Source organism: Berghia stephanieae, chromosome 4 (genome assembly GCF_034508935.2).
Source record: "Berghia stephanieae isolate SIO BIC M18660-M18661 chromosome 4, UCSD_Bste_1.3, whole genome shotgun sequence".
In the NCBI taxonomy this organism is placed as follows: Eukaryota; Metazoa; Mollusca; class Gastropoda; order Nudibranchia; family Aeolidiidae; genus Berghia; species Berghia stephanieae.
In genome coordinates this window covers 30,466,527-30,485,920 of record NC_088363.1, presented here as the reverse complement: position 1 = coordinate 30,485,920, position 19,394 = coordinate 30,466,527, and the positions used below count along the sequence as shown (strand labels likewise).

Below are 19,394 nucleotides of genomic sequence, written 5' to 3'. Positions count from 1 at the left end.
AACGACCTGAATCACAGGCACCAACGATCTGAATCACAGGCACATACGCCCTGAATCACAGGCATCGAATAGTCCTACACTAATACCCCCCCCCCCCCCACCCCCACAACTTTTACCCCCCTTCCACTTCATCTGAGCCAAGAGGCAAATGCTCCAAGCTCATAAGAGGTCTCCAACCACAACCACAACATTTTATTGAATACAATCAAGAAATAAATTAAATAACAAAGTTTCTCTGAGTAAAAAATAAGAAAATTTAAAAAAGGAATATTTATTACATTATGGAATGTAACATGTAAAAGTAAACGGATAAATTATTTAGGAATTTAATTTGAAAAATATAGTCTGCATAACCAAGATTAGTGCATCAGATCAATTGTCATTCATGAAGGCATCACAGTAATAAAACAGATCGCCTCTCCCAACTCACACACTCTCTCTCACACACACACACACCCAACAACGTTTCTTTTATAGGCCAATTTATCAAATAAAGGCAAGTTATTGACATTTTCCTGACACCACCCCCAGAGCCCACTGAGACACAAGATCAACCATGTCAATATTATTTTCAAATATGTGTCAGTGCATGACATTACCAGTCGGAAGGTGAACATTTTGGATTTGCATTGGTTTTTTTTTCATTTTCTGAAAGAATACGCTCCCCAGAGCATTTTAATCATTATTTGAAGTAAATCGGGTGATTTTCCATGAAGTTATGGTCAGGTGTATGGGAAAGGGATCCCTCAAATTTCATACTTTTTCAACTTAACTAGCTGTAAAAAATATTTAGAAGTGAAATTAAGCGTTGATATTTCCCGAAGATTTACAAAAAGGGTTGATTTAATCATTTATGACAAGAACTCATTTTTGACAATAATTGACCTTCTAACTAAACTTGACAATATCTCAGTTCAAACCTTTTCACCATCCAACTGATTATCTCATTCACTGTAACATATTTGATTTTAACTCAACATTTACAAATAATAAACATTTTTGTGGTTGCATATTTCAAGCAGCACTTGGCCTCCCAGCTTACTCTAATCTAAATCAAATGGAAGAGAAATGCACAACAGAAATTAAAAGTAAACGTAACCATACAGCCAGTAAAATATTGCAAATTTAACCAATCAGAATCGACAATAAATCTCATTTTCATTCATCTAAATTACTTTATTGTCACTTGTGATGCTTTAAAAACAAAATGTTAGTGTCAGATAAGGGGAATAAGGATTTTTAAAACAGTATATGAATTTATCTCATCATAAAACAACAACAAAAGTAAGAAAACGTAGCCTGGCTCAAACGGATAACAAGTAGATCCCTATAACAAATATCATCATCTATTTTAACACAAACACCAAATCACCGTTTTAAAAAATCCTATGCTAAACGAGTTACATTGTATCATATTACATAACAGATAACAATATTTACCAGATGATTTACATGAGAACAAAAATATCATCTGCTGCAAAAGAAACATCTTTATGTCATGCCTCTCTGTTAACCCTTTCCTTACAAGTCATTTTCAGAATTTTTTCCAAAATTTCACACCCACCCAACACTCTACAATACAGTGTCACGTTTTTATAGCTATTTTTCTTTAAATTGTGTGATTTACAAAAGAAATCAGAATGATAAAAGTTTTGGTTGGATCGTAACAAATGTGACGATTTTCCTATGGTTGGTAAGGAGAGGGTTAAGGCAAAGGACATGGACAAATTCAACTCGTCTTACTCCAAGATTAGCATAGTCTACCACAAGTGCCTAGAGCCTAAGGAAATTGGGGTAAGACGCTATACAAATGTCATTTATTATTATTACTATGCTGAAATTGACGATCGATATAAAGACTAGAAAAGACAGCAAGAATTGACTTCTCCCACCTCAAAACATAGGCAAGCACATTTTAAAATATATCAACCTTTTATGATCAAAACTTATTTAATTTACTGTTGTCATATTTGAAGACCAAAATTTCAAAAGTTCTGTGTCAATAAAATAAATAAAATAAACGAATTATAATTCCCTTTATTCATCCCTTAGGGGAAATTTGTCTCTTCCAAATGAAGACTGGAATAACCCAGGCATCAGCGGCAGTGCAGCGCCACAAATTGAGCTAGGGCGAGGTGACTTGCTCAAGGCCACACAGACGGTTATAGTCCGATTGATATAAGTTAGTGAGAACTAATGATTAACAGCCTGTCTAAGAATAATAACAAAGAGCTGAGTGGCGCAAACTTCGTTCCTTCTAGAGATAGTTCTGTCAATTCATTATCAAGTATGAAGCTAATAATATCAATGCGTTTTGTTTTTGCTTTTTTAAGGGTTTTACGGCGCTTGCAACACATTTAGGTCATATCAGCGCCAGTAAACAGGAAGACAATGGAATAGTCAAAAGTTCTAGAATTACAATTTAAGCACCCAAGAAAAAGAAAGACAAAGGGGAATTGGTTCAAATAAGAAACAGGTGTAGATTCCAAGAGCATACTACCATCAGTGTACTTAGTTTGAGATCACCTAAATGTCTCATCCTGACACAAGCACATGTCCCCACTTAGAGGAACACACTCAAATGTTTACAAATCATATAATTATATAGGTAACATAAATATAGTGCATAACAGAGAATGATTTACAATTGCAAGACAAAAAAATATCATCTCCCAAAACTCTATCAATACATTTGACTGCTTCCCTCCCAACTAGGGTATCCGGCCAGGACCAGAAAAAAACCAAGTAATCTCATTCCAAGACAAAGGCAGAGAGCATGTTGGAAAACAAATATAGGGGGATAGAAGACACAGTAATTGCCTCCCTGTCCACTATGGGAGAACATCTATGCGTTTGTGATCTCTTTCTATATACAAAATATAGACAGTACAATACTATGAATGAATTTTAGCGTTCTTTCAAGGAGGGAAAATGTAATAACAACAGTGCTTCATAGCTATAATAATAAAACTAACTGTGGATAAAAATAAAATATGAATACTTAAAAAATACTGTACAGACAGTGCATTGAATATAGATGTCGCATTTACAGTTCATCAAGGGATTTCAAACTGCATTATTGTTTTAAACAAGTGGGTATTCCTTTCACACATGGACAAGCAAATTTAGGTGCAATTCGATGCACTTTAGAACAGCCCTATTATGACATTCCAATTTGCCAACTTCACAGACAGCATTCATAATTGGAGCAACCTATCAAGAGAGCACGTACATATATTTTGTGAAAGCTCTAACCATAGGAAGAAAGAGTAAGAGCTTTTTTTTTTCTTGTTCAGAAAAGTGGTGGGAGGTGCCGTAAAATTCTGGTCCTGAGTTCAACTCTCTATCATTGCAAAATATTTTGTTCTCAATTATATTTCTCTACTCACTTCATTTCTTGTTATTATTTCCTTCAGTTCCTTGTTTAAATTTTGTCTTTCATAAGATTCAATCTTATATTATATATATAGTGAGAAAAAATGACATATCTAATCTAAAGATACGCATTTATGTGAAATTGCCACTGCACTGCAGACATCCAATATAAAATCAAAAACAATTGAAACCAACTCTACTATAGTTTAAAACTTGCTAAACAATTTAAATCAAAGCATGAAAAGTCAAAAAGACTGTTACCTGTACTCCACTATTTCTTATTTTTTATCTCATAATTATTGTCAAATAAACAATATTAGGCAAATTAGATTTTTTTTAATGGAATATAGTGATAAATTCATAGCATTCTTAATTAATGAATAAATTTGTTCATTTTAATGGATGACTCATTTTCCCCTTTTCTTTTGTTTGTTTTAGGTAAATAAGTAAAGAACTTTTTAAAAATTTGATGAAGCTCTGAATTTAGCCTGCATTCTGATTTAAAAGTAAAAATCATATCAATAAAAAATCTGTTACAAACAGATAATCAAAATAAATAATCTGTTCTGATAAAGCGGTGTCCCAATTATTGGTATCACATTTATTAAGTAAAATTAAAGCTTAACACATTCAACAACTCTTCAACAAATGGTTAGTATAAAGTGATCCCTCTTGTAAAGTTTACCTACCATTAAAAAACCCAGTGAAATGTAGGAGAGAATCTCACTTCAATCCAAACTCATGACAATCCCATTCATGAAAAAGTAACTTTCAATTGCTCTGTTATCACCCCCCCCCCCCCCCACCACACACACACACAATAAAACCAATGCCTTACCTCCCACATCACTCCCTCAAATACACATGGACTACATTAGATCTATTAGTATAAAGTTAGACTATGTAGCAAAGTGTGCTCTATGACTCTATGTAAATGTAATACTATGCAAATAAATATTATCATTTTCATATTTACAAATGTACAGAACCAGTACATTTAAATTTAACATAACATAACACTGTAGAATCCTGATAAACGATCCATTGTCTTCAGCTGCCAAATCCCAAAGAAAATGCAGTTTCAATTAGCTCTTGGTGCGTAGACTCGTGGAAACAAATATAAATCTCACGGACAGCAGGTATGATTTCCCTTCTCCTGAAAAACAATAACAAAATTGTATTATTTTCTTAAAATAACAATGACCATATCTGAAGCAGACTGCCGGCTTGAAAATTTAAAAAATTTGTATGTTTCAGGAGATAAAAAAAATGCAGTCGCTACAATTAACTTTTCAAATCAACAATATACTTTCACAAGGATTAAATAATACTTCAAAATCCTTAAAATCATGTAGTCTAGTATCAATTTTCATTTTCAATAAGTTTTAATGACTGAGAGATGCCCATGAAGTACGGAAATTGGAGTCAGAATTTCATAATTCTACGAATTTTTCGTAACCATAGGCAGGTCCGCTCAAGACATAATGTTGCATAAAATAAATGCATTAATATAGTGATCATGCATAATATATCCATCTAGCTTACCAACTTCCAATAGTCATATCTAAGTTGTTTTTCAGATATTGTTCCTCTCATCCTTTCTTCTGAAGTTTTTGATTTATTGTATATATCCTTATAAATCAAAACCATTAAGGTAAAAGAAAAAAAAAAGTTAAATGATTTTTAAAAATTCTGAAATAATATCAAAACAAAGGATTAACATAAGGGAGAGAACTTTTAGTAATAGCCTTGTTCAAACTTTTCCTACCCTATAACCCAATAATCCATACTGAGATTCCCCTGCTTCTTGTCCGGGGAAGGTGACATGACGGAGCAAGTGAACAACACTCCCTGTTCCAATAGAGTTTCGCTTTCTCGTGAAAATACTGACTTCTCTCGGTTTGCTGATCCAGTACCTTCATTCCCTGAGGCAGATTTATCCTTGGTGAAAAACAAAAACAAACAAAAATATCAATATTCAGCAAAGAAAAGTCACTTTGGATCTTTTATTTTATTTTAGACATGTACAGAACATGGAAGTAGAGAAGGAAAAAGAAGAAAAAGAAGAAAAAGAAGAAGAAAAAGAAGAAGAGGAAGAAGAAGAAGAAGAAGAAGAAGAAGAAGAAGAAGAAGAAGAAGAAGAAGAAGAAGAAGAAGAAGAAGAAGAAGAAGAAGAAGAAGAAGAAGAAGAAGAAGAAGAAGAAGAAGAAGAAGAAGAAGAAGGAGAAGTGGGAAAAGGAGGAGGAGGAGGGAGAGGCGATGATACAAATTTTCTTTCAACAGAGACTATGCTCTTTACAACCAGGTACCTCTGAGTATAGTTAGGGAATGTGAGTAAACAGCCTTTTCCAAGCTATCAACTTTTGCCGCTCAGAGTGGTGCTCGAATCCAGGATCAACTGATCTAAAGACGATTGTCACACCACAAGACCACAAAAGCAAACTTACCATGTACACAAAGTTCTGAGCCATCCTCTGACAACTAATGTGAAAGTTGTATAGAATGTCTTGCTGTAGGGGAGACAGGACGGAGTTAAGCTCCCCGTTTGTGGGACAGATTAGCACGCCATCATGGAGGTCAAAGGTCATATAATACAACAAAGCATTCTCCCGTCCACGGCAAATCCTGTAAAACAATGTCACTTGTTTTATATCTAAAACACCTGATCACTGTTATAAGAAATGATCTGCTTGCTGATCTTTACATATAATATACGAAATTTAAGTTTCATGAAACATTATTACGTTGCTTCATTTTTTCCATCAATTTGCCGCCACGTGATAGTGAGACTAGATTTGTAATTCTTTTCAGAGGCAAGATAACAATTTATTTCAGTGAGAAAGAACCTTTTCAAGGTTTAAAGTTAAAAATAAAGACGTGCATACCAACCATTTTTAATCAACAATTTGAAATGTATGACAAATTGGTCTTTAACTTTAAATAACGAAATGAAAACACGTGGCCCATTGGATATTATGTCCGAGTTAATGCAAAATTTGTGAGACTTGGATTAATTTTACTGTTTTACTGAGGGTAAAAAATACTTTCTTAAAGAGCATATATAATATATATCAAATTTTAATTTGTTTTGTTCTTTAAGAAAATATTTATATATTTACAGATTAAAAAAAAAAATATTGATTTATTCACTGATCAGTTTTACCTTAAACTTAATATTCTTCATCTAATTCATTCCAACAGACTTAATGCCAAATTGATATGGCGGATCACAAATGGGGAAAAAAAAAACAACAGAAAATAGGACTTGGAGATTTTCTAACCACAGTTTTACAAATAAAGCCTTATGTAGATCAAGATTAAAGTCAATAGATATATACCTCACACTCTTGTAACCTTGGAATGGATCCAAAATGTGTAAGATAGACACACTCCTTGACATGTGGGACAAATCTCCAACAGAACTCACGCTGCTGCCTTTACCCTGTGGATTAGGGACGATATGTTGATTGAGTTTAAACATTTAATGAATAAAAATCTAATTGCCAAAAGATGAAAACAAACTACTTTCCTAACCCCCCCCCCCCCCCCCCACCCCCACCCCCCACCAAGAAAAATAAAAAATAAAAAACCTCCTGAAGATATTAATTTGGCTCTTGGAAAATGAAATAAATCTGAAGGCATATGGCATCCTCATAGGAAAACCAAAAACATTATCGAAATCCCTACGAAAACCACGGGATATTTCTTAAGCCTTCCCAGCCTTTGAACACAAAAAGATCTCCGAAACAGAAATGTAACTGCCTATCAATAGACCAAAGGTACAGATAATATATTTGTCAAATCTGACGTTGAAATTTGTATATTCTGATTAAATACACAGACCTGACAGTTTTACAATAAAATGATATGAAAAAAGTGGTAAGAATAGGTTAACTGTATTTTTATATTTGACAGAGATCAAAGAGTATAAATCAAACAAATTTAACAGATTTTTGGCCACAACTGGACAAATTTTAATTACATTTTTAAGTTGCTTGTTTATCACATGTTCTGTACCGACACCCTTACATTATCAGTTACTGCCTATAGCATCGTAATCATCCACATATTTTAGTCGAGTGAGGTAATGTGTGTAAAGTGCCTTACCAAGGGACATAATCCTGAAGGCCACAGATTTGCTGCAAAACGGTTTTCATCGAGACAAGGACACATAGTACATCATTATTTTGAAAATATCAAAGGGACAAATTCGGGAGTAATTGATGTAAAATTAAAATCTTAAAATATGTGTATGAAACAGTGCAAGACAAATCAGAAAGGAAAGCACGATAACATTTTTTAAACCTTCCAAAAACTAATTATCCTGCCTCGCAGTCCTGACAGTCTGATTGTTTTTCTAATTTTTAAAAAAATTATATTTTTCTTTTTGCTTTGGCACTGTTTCATATACAGATTTTCAGATTTTTATGTCTTTATCTTTTCATCTTATATAAACATAAAATAAAGAGCAAACCTTTGTATGACCAGTACTGCTGCCGCTACCAGCAGAATCATTTGACTCAAAGGATATCTTACTCCCCTGGCGTTTCATGGCTTGACTTGGACTGCCACACTCATCATCATGATCTAGAAATAAAATATCACAAGGGGTTATAACAACGTGTACATATATGCAAGTCTGACAATACAACAATGAGCCCATAAGGAATTGGATTATCAGACCTACAAAAAAGTGCACATCGGGTTACACCTACCCACTATCTAATGCTAGATTTAAGCACAATCTGGACTCGTGCAGGTAAACTTATAATTTACTGATTTATTTAGAGTTAATTATATTGTTAGATTACAATTGTTTTCTTCTTTCTCAGTATACCATGCAAAGATAAATCCTATTTTTATTCAACTTTGAAGTTAAAGTGACAAATGAATATTTTTAGTTTTTGGTTTGACAATTTAATCGATTGTTAATTCTGTGGGCACAGACAAATTCATATATATAACATTTATGTGAGGTTCATGGGTATTTCTTATCACATTCACGCTCAGAGCCCTCTGTTCATTTAGGGGTAGATGTGCGATATAAATGTTTATCATTATCATTATTATATATCAATCGCTATACTGCGAGAAGAGATAGAGCACTCATCCACAGTAAATTATTGCCACAATTTTTGTGAATAAATGTGTGCACGAAAGTGTCATATCAGAAGAATTGGGCAAAGACAAAAGTAGCCAGAGTAAGCGAGATAAAACAGTGGAAAAGATAGCAATGGACAGGTCACATGATGCAAATGCAAAGGAGCAGCCTCCACTTGTGGCCTTAAAAGAGGCTACCCAATGAAAAACATTGACAAGGAAGTCTAAGAGAGACAAGAGCAAGAATGTGAAAAAGTATGGACTAAAGAAAAGGAAGATCAAAAGGGAGTAGCCATCATTGCTGAGGACAGAATAATCTGAAGAGGATAGAATCCTAACCCTATTCTGTGAGAGAAAAAAAACAAACTTAAACTTGAGCTTTTATATAGCGCAATATCCACTAAACGTGCTCTAAGCGCTTTACAAAGGGTCCCTGACCAACATGTAACATGTAGAACGAGACAAGACGTCTATTGGGCGATAATACATTTTTCCGACAGGGACAACGCTGTTAAAGGCCAGGTACTCATTTTACACCAGAGTATGGTGAGAGAATATGAGTAAAGAGCCTTTTCCAAGGACTCAACTATGCGCCGAGCGAGGCTCAAACCCAGGACCTTCCAACCCAAAAGCGAGTGACCACATAGCTGCATAGAATAGATGGAAATAATCAAGCCATTCTCTAAACTGCTCAATAGATACTGAATTTTTAAAAATATGATTTTAGTTCTAAAGAAAAACACACACACACAGCAAAATAAAAAAAAGATGAACAATATCATAAAATAAAACACCCAATGGGATGAAAGCCTCAACTATCACCTTTACTGCCATCGGGAGTAGTTGTAAACAGACAAAACCATAACATAAAACATACAATAAGAAGAAAGACTCAAACACTGCCTCTATAGTAATAAGGAATAGTTGTATAAATTTAAGAATTGCTAAATGTCAAGAAGAGTCATTTCAATGATTAACACACTCAATCCTAGAGAATTTTTGATACTTTTCAAAATTGGAGAAAAAAAATGTATTAAAAATGAGCATGTGCATAGATATTTTTATTCAACTACTATTTAACATGTAAAGAATAAAATCATTAGTTTTGATACTACGTCTATAATTTGTCTCAGAAAATGTAATAAATAGGCATGGGGTAAAAGTAAACCGGTAAACAACGGATATAGTCAGAGTTAGGGTTGAATGAATTAAGCGATGGAAGGCTCAAGTATGCTTTACTTTCCTCCCAACAAATTTTGATAAATATTAAAAAGGCTCAAAATGCAAAGAGCAAATAAATCAGGTGAGTTTCCTCTATGAATAAAAACACTCACCTAGTCGCTCCAAAGACTTAGATCTTGATTTCCAAGTTGATTCTTGTCCTTTTGTTGGTGTCAAGACTGGAAAAATCAATTGGTTATATTATTATATAATACAGAGAAGCTAAAACGACAGAGAAAAGTGAATAGAATATGTAATTTTTAGCCAGCTAATAAAAACAAATTAAACAACGCTGTCTTTGATTCAGCATATGAGACTGATATGATCCCTGGCCAACAGCAACACTTCACATGTAGAATTGGACATGACGCCTGTTAGGTGATATTACAATTTTTCGAACAGAGACAACGTTGTTTACGGCCAGGTACTCGTTTTACACCTGAGTACGGTGAGAGAATGTGAGTTAAAAGCCTTTTCCAAGGACTCAACTATACGCTAAGCAAGGCTCAAACCCAGGACCTTCCGATCCGAAAGCAAGTGTCATACCACTAGACCACATAGCCGCACTAAAATAGCGGCCCGACATTAGCGTCAGGAATTTGATATCCGTGTACACTGTAATTTTATTTGACATAAGGTCCCTCTAATCTACCTCCAACCACTCTGGAATTTATGTTTTTATGGATCATTCATTTATGACACAACCATTGTTTGAAGATGGAAATGGAAAGATAGTTTCTTATGAATTAATCACAGCGATTCTTGTTCTCACAACTACGTCAGATGTACAGCTTTTAAATAGGTGCGGTCAAGATATTTAATCAAATCAATAAAAGAATATAAAGCAAATGTCACCAAGGGTTGATGCTGTAAATGAATATAGTCTCTTAATTAGAAGTTTACAATGGTCTCTCTCTCTCTCTCTCTCTCTCTCTCTCTCTCTCTCTCTCTCTCTCTTTTGTATGTGTGTGTATCTCTCTCTGTCGTCTCTACCATCATTCTGTCATAAATCTCTCTCTCTCCCTCTCTCTAAGTGTATGTGTGTATGTGTGTGTGTGTGAGAGAGAGAGAGAGAGAGAGAGAGAGAGAGAGAGAGAGAGAGAGAGAGAGAGAGAGAGAGAGAGAGAGAGAGAGAGAGAGTATGAGTATTGTTGTTAAAATACTTGTTTAAAAACAAATTCCTGAGCCACATATTCTATTTTTACTTTACATGGTTCATGAGCTTCTAAATATCAAACCCTACCAGGTTTGTGAGAGACTCCTACAGGCCTTCTTGAAGTCATTTCATTACTGTTAAGACGAGGGCGTCTTGGAGTCAAAGAGTTCGTCTGACAACAAAGCTGGTCAGCTGATGCCAAATGTATGCTGTCGGCTTGTCCATTCAACCTAAGAAGAAAAGAAAGGAATGTCTTGTAATTGTAACTCGTTAAATAACTGAAATAATGTAACCAAATGAGCCATTATAATCAACTACACTAAATGGTATAATTACTAATATTACTACTACTACTATTACTACTACTACGATTACTACTACTATTACTACTACTACTACTACTACTACTACTACTACTACTACTACTACTACTACTACTACTACTACTACTACTACTACTACTACGACCATACTAATCAAAAGAAGAAGAAGAAAGAGAGGAGGAGGAGGAAAAGAAGAAGAAGAAGAAGAAGAAGAAGAAGAAGAAGAAGAAGAAGAAGAAGAAGAAGAAGAAGAAGAAGAAGAAGAAGAAGAAGAAGAAGAAGAAGAAGAAGAAACAGAAAAGTAGAAGAAGAAGAAGCAGAAAAGTAGAAGAAGAAAATAAGGAAGATGAACAAAAACAACATCTTTGTAATTGAAAGGGGAGGGGGGGGGGGGGGGGGAAGGGAGTGAAAGAAAACACTGATTTCAAAATTTCCACTTTAAATTATCATTTATCTTTAGTCTTTATCCCATATTCCATCAACAAAACATTATTTTCCACTTTTTTCCAAATTCTTCTAACTTCAATCTTAACTTACTCAGCCCGAAAATTATCTCTGCATTTGGCCCCAGTTACTTTTACCCCACATCGTTTTATTAATTTTTCTCAAACATCAATTTCACTCCAACTTAATACTGATTTGAGACGGTGGGTCACATATAATGCGACTATGTGGTCTTGTGGTATGACACTCGCTTTCGGGTCAGAAGATCCTGGATTTGAGCCTCGCATCTCATAGTGGAGTCCTTGGAAAAGGCTCTTTACTCACATTCTCTCACCGTACTCAGGTGTAAAATGAGTACCTAGCCGTTAGAGTTGTCTCTGTCTGAAAAAATTGTAAGGTCGCCTAACAGGTGTCTTGTCCCGTCCTAAATGTTAAGTGTTGTTGTTGGCCAGGGACCCATTGTAAAGCGCTTTGAGCTCGTTTAGTGGATATTGGACTATATAAAAGCTCAATAAAAGCTCAAAGCTCAAAAATAGACATAGTGGAAGACTAACTTTTCCTGGCAACACCTGGCCATGTGGACTTCCGGCGTTTCCAACTGGGCAAGAGTGGCTTTTCCTTGTTCTATCAACAGTGGCATAGGGTGCATTTGACCTTGTGGCAGAGAGGGGATTCCCCTTGCCTCGATCCAAACTCCCAGTAGATAATGTTGCTGAAATGGATGAATGTGTTTTTTGTTTGTTTTTTAGTTGGGTTTTTGGTGTGTGTGTTTGTTTTTTTTCAAACATAGCTTAATAAAAATCAATACTTCAATTAATTCAAGCAAGGAAATTATACACTGGAAGAGTTGCATTGAAGAATTTGTCTTATTTTGAGTTTTTTAAATGTGGAAATTAAGCAATCAAATTTATATACTTAATTATAGACGAAAAGCCATTTATAAATTACGATTTAAAGCTATATGCAAAAGAAAAAAAATTGACATATCAATTAAATGATTATTTAACAATATTCTTTTTTACTGATCTATCTAGAAAACTCTTCTAATAGATTCAGTTTTTCTGACCCTTTCTATACCAATTTGTTTTTTTCTTACAGTTTATATAACATTACCCAATGTCTAATTTCATTTGTGTTCATGTAACCTTGCAGTGTGATAATGTTCAGATTATTGAGAATCAACTGGGCCAAAATCTTGACCAAAATTGTGACCCACCGTCTCAGAGGCTCTATGGATCAGAATGTTGGAAGGTCACAGAGAATATCATCCAGAAACTTGAAGTACTCCAAAACAAATGTTTGTGACAAATCTTCAAGATATTCTGGTCAAACACAATCTCAAATGAGGACCTGAGAGCGAGAGTTGAAGTGGAGTCTCTGGAGAGTCTCATTAAAAGGAGAAGATAGCAATGGTTGGGGCATGTCTGTCGCAGACCTGATAAGAAAGGCTCTGCGACGGACACTCCAGGGAAATAGGAAGCGAGGCCGCCCCAAGGATACTTGGAGACGCACCGTATAGAGGGACCTCAAACAGAGAGGTCTGTTCCTTGAGATGGCCCCAAGAATAGCTGCTGACAGGACCAGGTGGAGATCCCTTGCATCGCCTCAAGTGCCAGCAGACCCGGAGAGGACCGAGTGAGTGAGTGAGTGAGTGAGTGAGTGAGTGAGTGAGTGAGTGAATACGTGATTGAGGAGTCTCAGATGTATAAGGTTGGGATGACCTAGGAGTTGAATATTGAATTAATAGAAAAAAAAACTATAATCTGGTGTTCATTTCTGTTTGTTATGGTGGAGAATAAATATAATTTCTTACATTACAAAAACTCAAACATAAATATCTCCTATCATTTTAATTCAAAAGTCACTTTTTTGACTTTCAATTCATCCCAACATAAAACCGTTTTGAGCAATGGTTCACAATTAATATGGAATTCCAATTCAAACACAAGTTCCTCACCATTCCGACAACCATTATAAAACGCCTTGCATCTGCTGGGGTGTAGCCAGGTTGTGTTTTAACTGAATCACCAGTGCATGTTTTCAATTCCTGCCAAACAAAAACCTGGTCTGCGTGATGCTTGGCCGATATAGACAACAACCCATGGCAGTTGAGAAACAGGTTGAGGTCTTTTTGACAGTGAGTAGGAAGGTGACTGCGAATGAGGAATTCCTGGGAAAGAAATTGTATTTTATAGGAATTATTATTTGGTAGAAAATATATCAATAGCTTTGACTTGACTTGCACAAAAAGACCTCTTCTTTTATTTCTCCTTGACATTGCTTGAAGGGCTTGCATTGTCTACCTACTCTGGGTTACTACTATGTCTAGCGTTGAGTGGCTATGTGGTAGGAAACTCAAGTTTTGACCGGAAGGTCCAGGGTTTGAGTCCCACTCTGAGTAGCGCATTGTTGAGTTCTTGGAAAAGGCTCTTTATTCACATTCCTTCAACATACCCAAGTGTAAAATGAGTACCTGGCTGGTACCTGTCTCTGTCAGAAAAAATCGTAATATCGCCTAACAGACGATTGAACCTCAGACCGGCTTATTACCGGTTAGATGAGCTACTATTTCACATAATGTAATCAGAAGATCTAAGGTTTGATACCCAGTCGAGGTCGACTGATTTTTTTCTTGTATTTTTCTTTCTTGCTTTGTCTGGCACCTTTCATACACACTTGTTCAAATCTTTATCTTACACCGGTGCCTGCTCCTTAATTTCTTAATTTGATGTTTCTAAGCAAAACATAAGATTGATCACAACAGCATCAGAATGTTTTAGACTTACCTTATAATACAAACAGCAACCAAGAATGACATATTTTCTTCTGGCAAAGAGTTCATCTTTATCCTGCATTTAGAGACAATTGATCAAAAATGAATTAAATTGACATTAAATAGAAATAGAAACCCACACTAATTCTTATATTAAACTTGTGTTTTGTTGATTTATTAACAAAAAAATTTCTTCTTCTCTGTATGACACTAGTTTTGATTAAGCAATGGTCTCCTTTATCAGCACAGTCCTCTGGAATCAAGCTGAGCGTTTCTGATTTTAAAAAAATTTTTTTTGCTAAGTCCATTTTCAATGGTCATATTAAAGTCAAATTATTATTTTCTGTTTAATTTCCAAATTTTACATAATGGTATGTAGGTACCAGGTGACACGAAAATGTCATTGGTCCAACAAACTCTCTTTTCAGTTAGAATATAGGACATTATTACACTGAAGATGTGGGTCGAGGAGTAAAGAAGCTTGTGATTGTTGTTTGTTTAACATTTGAATCGATGTACCTATTGATGTCATTGTCTATTTCTATGAACAGAGTACAAGTACAAACCTTGTCTTCATAACCCACATTAAGAACGCTTCACACCTCTGTAAACAAAATTGGTAATCTAAATGACTGCCTTAATCAGTAATTATTTATGATCACACCTTATGAAAGTCTGAGGTCTATCTTCCCTCACCATGTCAACATCACAACAAGTGGACAACGTACACTTCTCTATTTCCCCCCCCCCCCCCCTCCCCCCAACTGTTTCGATGAGCTGCTGCGTCTGCATATTGATATCACTTCCAATTTTATGACAGACATGCATTGTCTGTGTCATCACTTAGGTGTTAATTGTTATATGCAAGGAAAGAAATCATGGAATAGTGAGGTGTGAACCATACATTACTCATGGGCATTTTGATATATTCTTTTGAAAACTGTTTGTTATTTTTTTTTCTTTGTACTTAATCAAAATAATAATAATAATTATGACATTTTTCTTTTTAGTTTTTTATTTAATATCTTTTATTTTTTGTATTTTTTACATTATGGTCAGAAAACTGAGCATGTTTATTCTAATGGCTATCGAAAAAGCTAGTAGTCTTAACAAGCCATTCACCATGGCAATTTCGACTCTATATAGCAATTATCTGAAGAGTATGTTAAAAGCCATTAGAATAGAGACACAATTAAAATTATATTATTATCATTATTATTATTATTATTATTATTATTATTATTATTATTATTATTATTATTATCATTATTATTATAATTTTTTTTAAATTTTATTTATCATTATTATTAGAAACACGGTTAAACTCACCAAAAGACTGTCGAATTCCATAGATTCAAACTCGGTTAGAATTTCATCACAGATAAGCTAGAGATTGAGAAGAAAAGGAAAAAAGGAAGGAACTGGTAAGTAAGGGGAAAAATCTAGTGTTTGATTTGTTGTCACTTCAAAGTACTCGGATGGGGAAATGATAACATTTATAGCAAAGTCAGCACAGGTAAAATTGTACACAAAATTAAATTTATTTAAGAAAGGGTAAAAAAAAAACAAAAAAACATGGTTGACAGTTATAGTGAAGTATTTACACACTAAATGGCTCCTTATAAATGTACTCCATTCATTTCAATGAACCAAACTAAAAACAGCAAATTACCACATTTAATTATTAATTATTGTCACCTTACTTGTAATGCAGTAGCATCATCTCAAATACCATTCACCTCCAATTTATGTTTGTGAGAACAGAAGGGGATTGCTAATTATAATTTTAAGCAGATGGAGAAGCGGGCTAGGAGGTACTTATTTAAATATTGACAAGTGATATATAGAGTTTTATAAAGGAAAAAGGTACAAAGTTTGTCTCAGTTCTTTTTTTTTATATTACCATTATTTTTCATATTGTTATTTTAAATTACATTATCAAATCAAAATGATGACAATTTTTTTTGCTCGAATTACTGCACTTTAGTGTATCAGTTAGAAGATGGGATGCGCAGTTTGACCAACTTCAATAGTAGAGAGGGGGGGGGGGGTGTTTGCGTAATTTGACCAAAGAAGGGATGGGGGGGGGGGGGGGTTAAAATTTGACCAATACATAGTGTGTGTGGTGGATGGGATAGAGAATGATATTTAATATAAGAGTGAGGAGGGTTACGAATAAGGGGAGGAGGGGGGGGGGCATCTATTTGACACAGCAGAGCAATGACATGGTTGATCTTTAATGTAGATGATCTCTAACTTATATGTCCTACAGTATATCTAACAGCTTTCCAATATTACCTTATTTTCATGAGAGAGCGGTAGATCCTTGACTGACCAGTGTCGACCCACAGAGGTCAAGGGCATTTTATGGCAAAACATGGCGGATGATTCATGATTGGATTGATGAGATAATGAAGATGGAATGCGAGAGAGTGAGGATGGGCAGGAATCGAGTCCCAGTGTGTTGTGCATCATGATGGCGACGAGTTTGTCTAGCCAAAGTCGACTCGCATTCAGGAAAGCACTATGGAAAAGAGTACAAAACATTTGAATTTATAAAATATAAATAGCAGCGTGTGTTTCTGTGCGTATGTGTGTGTGCGTGTGTTTCCGTATCTGTGTTCTCAAAATAGTTGAGTTGTATTGTTGAATTCATTTGATGAATAAATTGTTTGAATGACATTTGAAATTGCAAAGCGCCACGGAGCATTTGTGTGGAAATTGAATGCTATATAAGAATATTATTATTATTATTATTATTATTATTATTATTATTATTATTATTATTATTATTATTATTATTATTATTATTATTATTATTATATCATCATCATATATATTATTATTATTAATTATTATTATATTATTATTATTTTTGTGAAAATGGTAGCCGTACTTAATGACGGCTAGCCTGCCAGTCTAGGCGTACTTAAGTACGTCTAGCCTACCAGTCTAGCCGTACTTAATGACAGTCAGACTGGCTGGCTAGCCGTACTTAATGTCGTGTAGATTGCTTAGTTAGCCGTACTTAAGGATTGGTAGATTATTTATTATGTGCGGTGGCATATTTTGCCTTTGCATGTCTTCACTGCATATTTCGTCAAAACCTTTTTTAACCGGATGTTTTTTCCCCATCACATGGAATTATTTGGGAAAACTGATCTCCGTGATAATACCACTCTACTAATCGATGTGTAACCTCAGCCTTTTATAGTTTTGTCTTGATACAATCAATGAGAACTAATCATTTAAAAAATGGCTAAAAACGATAATAAAGAACTGAGTGACGTCAATTTAGTTCTATCTCAAATGGGTAATAGCACTGGTGGTAGGGACTCAGTGGCTGGATAGCACTGGTGGTAGGGACTCAGTGGCTGGATAGCACTGGTGGTAGGGGCTCTATGGCTGGATAGCACTGGCACTGGTGGTAGGGGCTCTATGGCTCAGGGCTGAGAATCTTCCGCCTAAAGGCGGATTTCCGCCTAAATGGTAGTTTATCTCCGCCCATCCCATCACATTTCCTCCTTTTTCAAATTTGCCGTGTCAAACATTTTCCTCAAACCCACAAAATCACCATTATGTCTTATGTCATATTTTGACACCTGTGCTCAGTCTTGTGAAATTTGGTGACAGTCCCGTTTTTATGACGTTGGGCCAGACAGTATGACACCAGATGTCACAATTGACACAGAAGACCAGTAGTGTTCTTTGATTAGTTAGTTGATGGTTGAAGGGGAAGGGGGACAAATGGGTCTGGATTTGTTTCTCTGTTGTAGGTACTTATTGCCTTTTTAATCTCTCTCTCTCTCTCTCTTCTCTCATCTCTCTCTCTCTCTCTCTTCTCTCTCTCTCTTTCTCTCTCTCTCTCTCTCTCTCTCTCTCTCTCTCTCTCTCTCTCCTCTCTCTCTTTTCTCTCTTCCCCCCCCCCCTTTCCTTTCTATTTCTCGTTTCCTTTTCTCCCCCCTTTTTTTTAATATAGAATTCAAAATGTTATATTGGCAGAGAATACTCTCCTCCCCCCCCCCCTCTCTCCTCTCTCTCTCTCTCTCTCTCTCTCTCTCTCTATCTCTCTCTCTCTCTTTCTTTCTTTCGCAACCATCCATTAAATCATCTGTATATAGAGATCATATACAGTATTAGAATAAAGCAATGGTGATTGGCTTAGTTTAATCTTTTTTCTTTATGCCTTTGGCAATTTGAGAGATTCTTGGGTTGTATTTATATGCTGAATAACTACTAGGTTTCGGTAACAAAGATACTGTAGCCTGCTTTATAAAGTAAAAATCGAAACAAAACAATACTTTCTGGCCTTTTATTGAATAACAACATGTGGAAAGGACAAATTCATTAAATGTTTACAAAAAGTAAATTTATATCTAATGATAAGAATGGATTTATACTAGTAAATGTAATATATTACATAATACTAATACAAAACTATGTTCCTGTTATTTTTACACGTTGCTTGTGTTTGATCGATAGACCGAGAAATTTTCCTCCTTTTTGACACATTGCTATTATTATTATCATCACTGAATAAAAAAAAACACTCGCCAAAACCACTACATCAACATCTCTACCGCCACTACTATTACAATCACTACCACATCATCATCCCTACCACCACTACTACTACAAAAAGCACCACATCATCCCTACCACCACTACTACTACAGCTACCACCACATCAGCATCCCTACTACCACTACTACAACCACCACAATATCATCATCCCCACAACCACTACTACTACAACCACCATCACATCATCTCTAAGACCACTACTACTACAATCACCACCACTTCATCATCCCTACCACCACCACTACCAGATCACCCCTACCACCACCACACCATCATCCCTAGCACCACTACCACAACTACCATCACATTATCTACTACTACAACCACCACCACATCATCAACCCTATTACCACTACTTCAACTACCACTACTTCAACCACCACCACATCATCATCCCTACCACCACTAATATTACCAC

At 35.2% G+C, this 19,394-nt stretch overlaps 1 protein-coding gene across 2 annotated transcripts in view; it reads right to left on the bottom strand.

Annotated features, from left to right (window-relative positions):
• Window positions 1–230: 230 nt before the first annotated feature.
• Window positions 231–19,394, bottom strand: part of LOC144970396 (protein inturned-like) — a 37,607-nt gene continuing 18,443 nt past the window's right edge. For both annotated transcript variants that reach the window (XM_078909981.1, XM_078909982.1), the window contains exons 6-17: window positions 16,691–16,916; window positions 15,722–15,778; window positions 14,406–14,468; window positions 13,577–13,789; window positions 12,174–12,331; window positions 10,940–11,082; window positions 9,810–9,875; window positions 7,850–7,962; window positions 6,714–6,817; window positions 5,823–6,000; window positions 5,144–5,316; window positions 231–4,531 (exon numbers count right to left, since the gene is read on the bottom strand). In XM_078909981.1, the coding sequence (XP_078766107.1) occupies window positions 4,426–4,531; window positions 5,144–5,316; window positions 5,823–6,000; window positions 6,714–6,817; window positions 7,850–7,962; window positions 9,810–9,875; window positions 10,940–11,082; window positions 12,174–12,331; window positions 13,577–13,789; window positions 14,406–14,468; window positions 15,722–15,778; window positions 16,691–16,916 (1,600 nt within the window). In that variant the 3' untranslated portion in view covers window positions 231–4,425. The remainder of the gene's footprint in view (window positions 4,532–5,143; window positions 5,317–5,822; window positions 6,001–6,713; window positions 6,818–7,849; window positions 7,963–9,809; window positions 9,876–10,939; window positions 11,083–12,173; window positions 12,332–13,576; window positions 13,790–14,405; window positions 14,469–15,721; window positions 15,779–16,690; window positions 16,917–19,394) is intronic.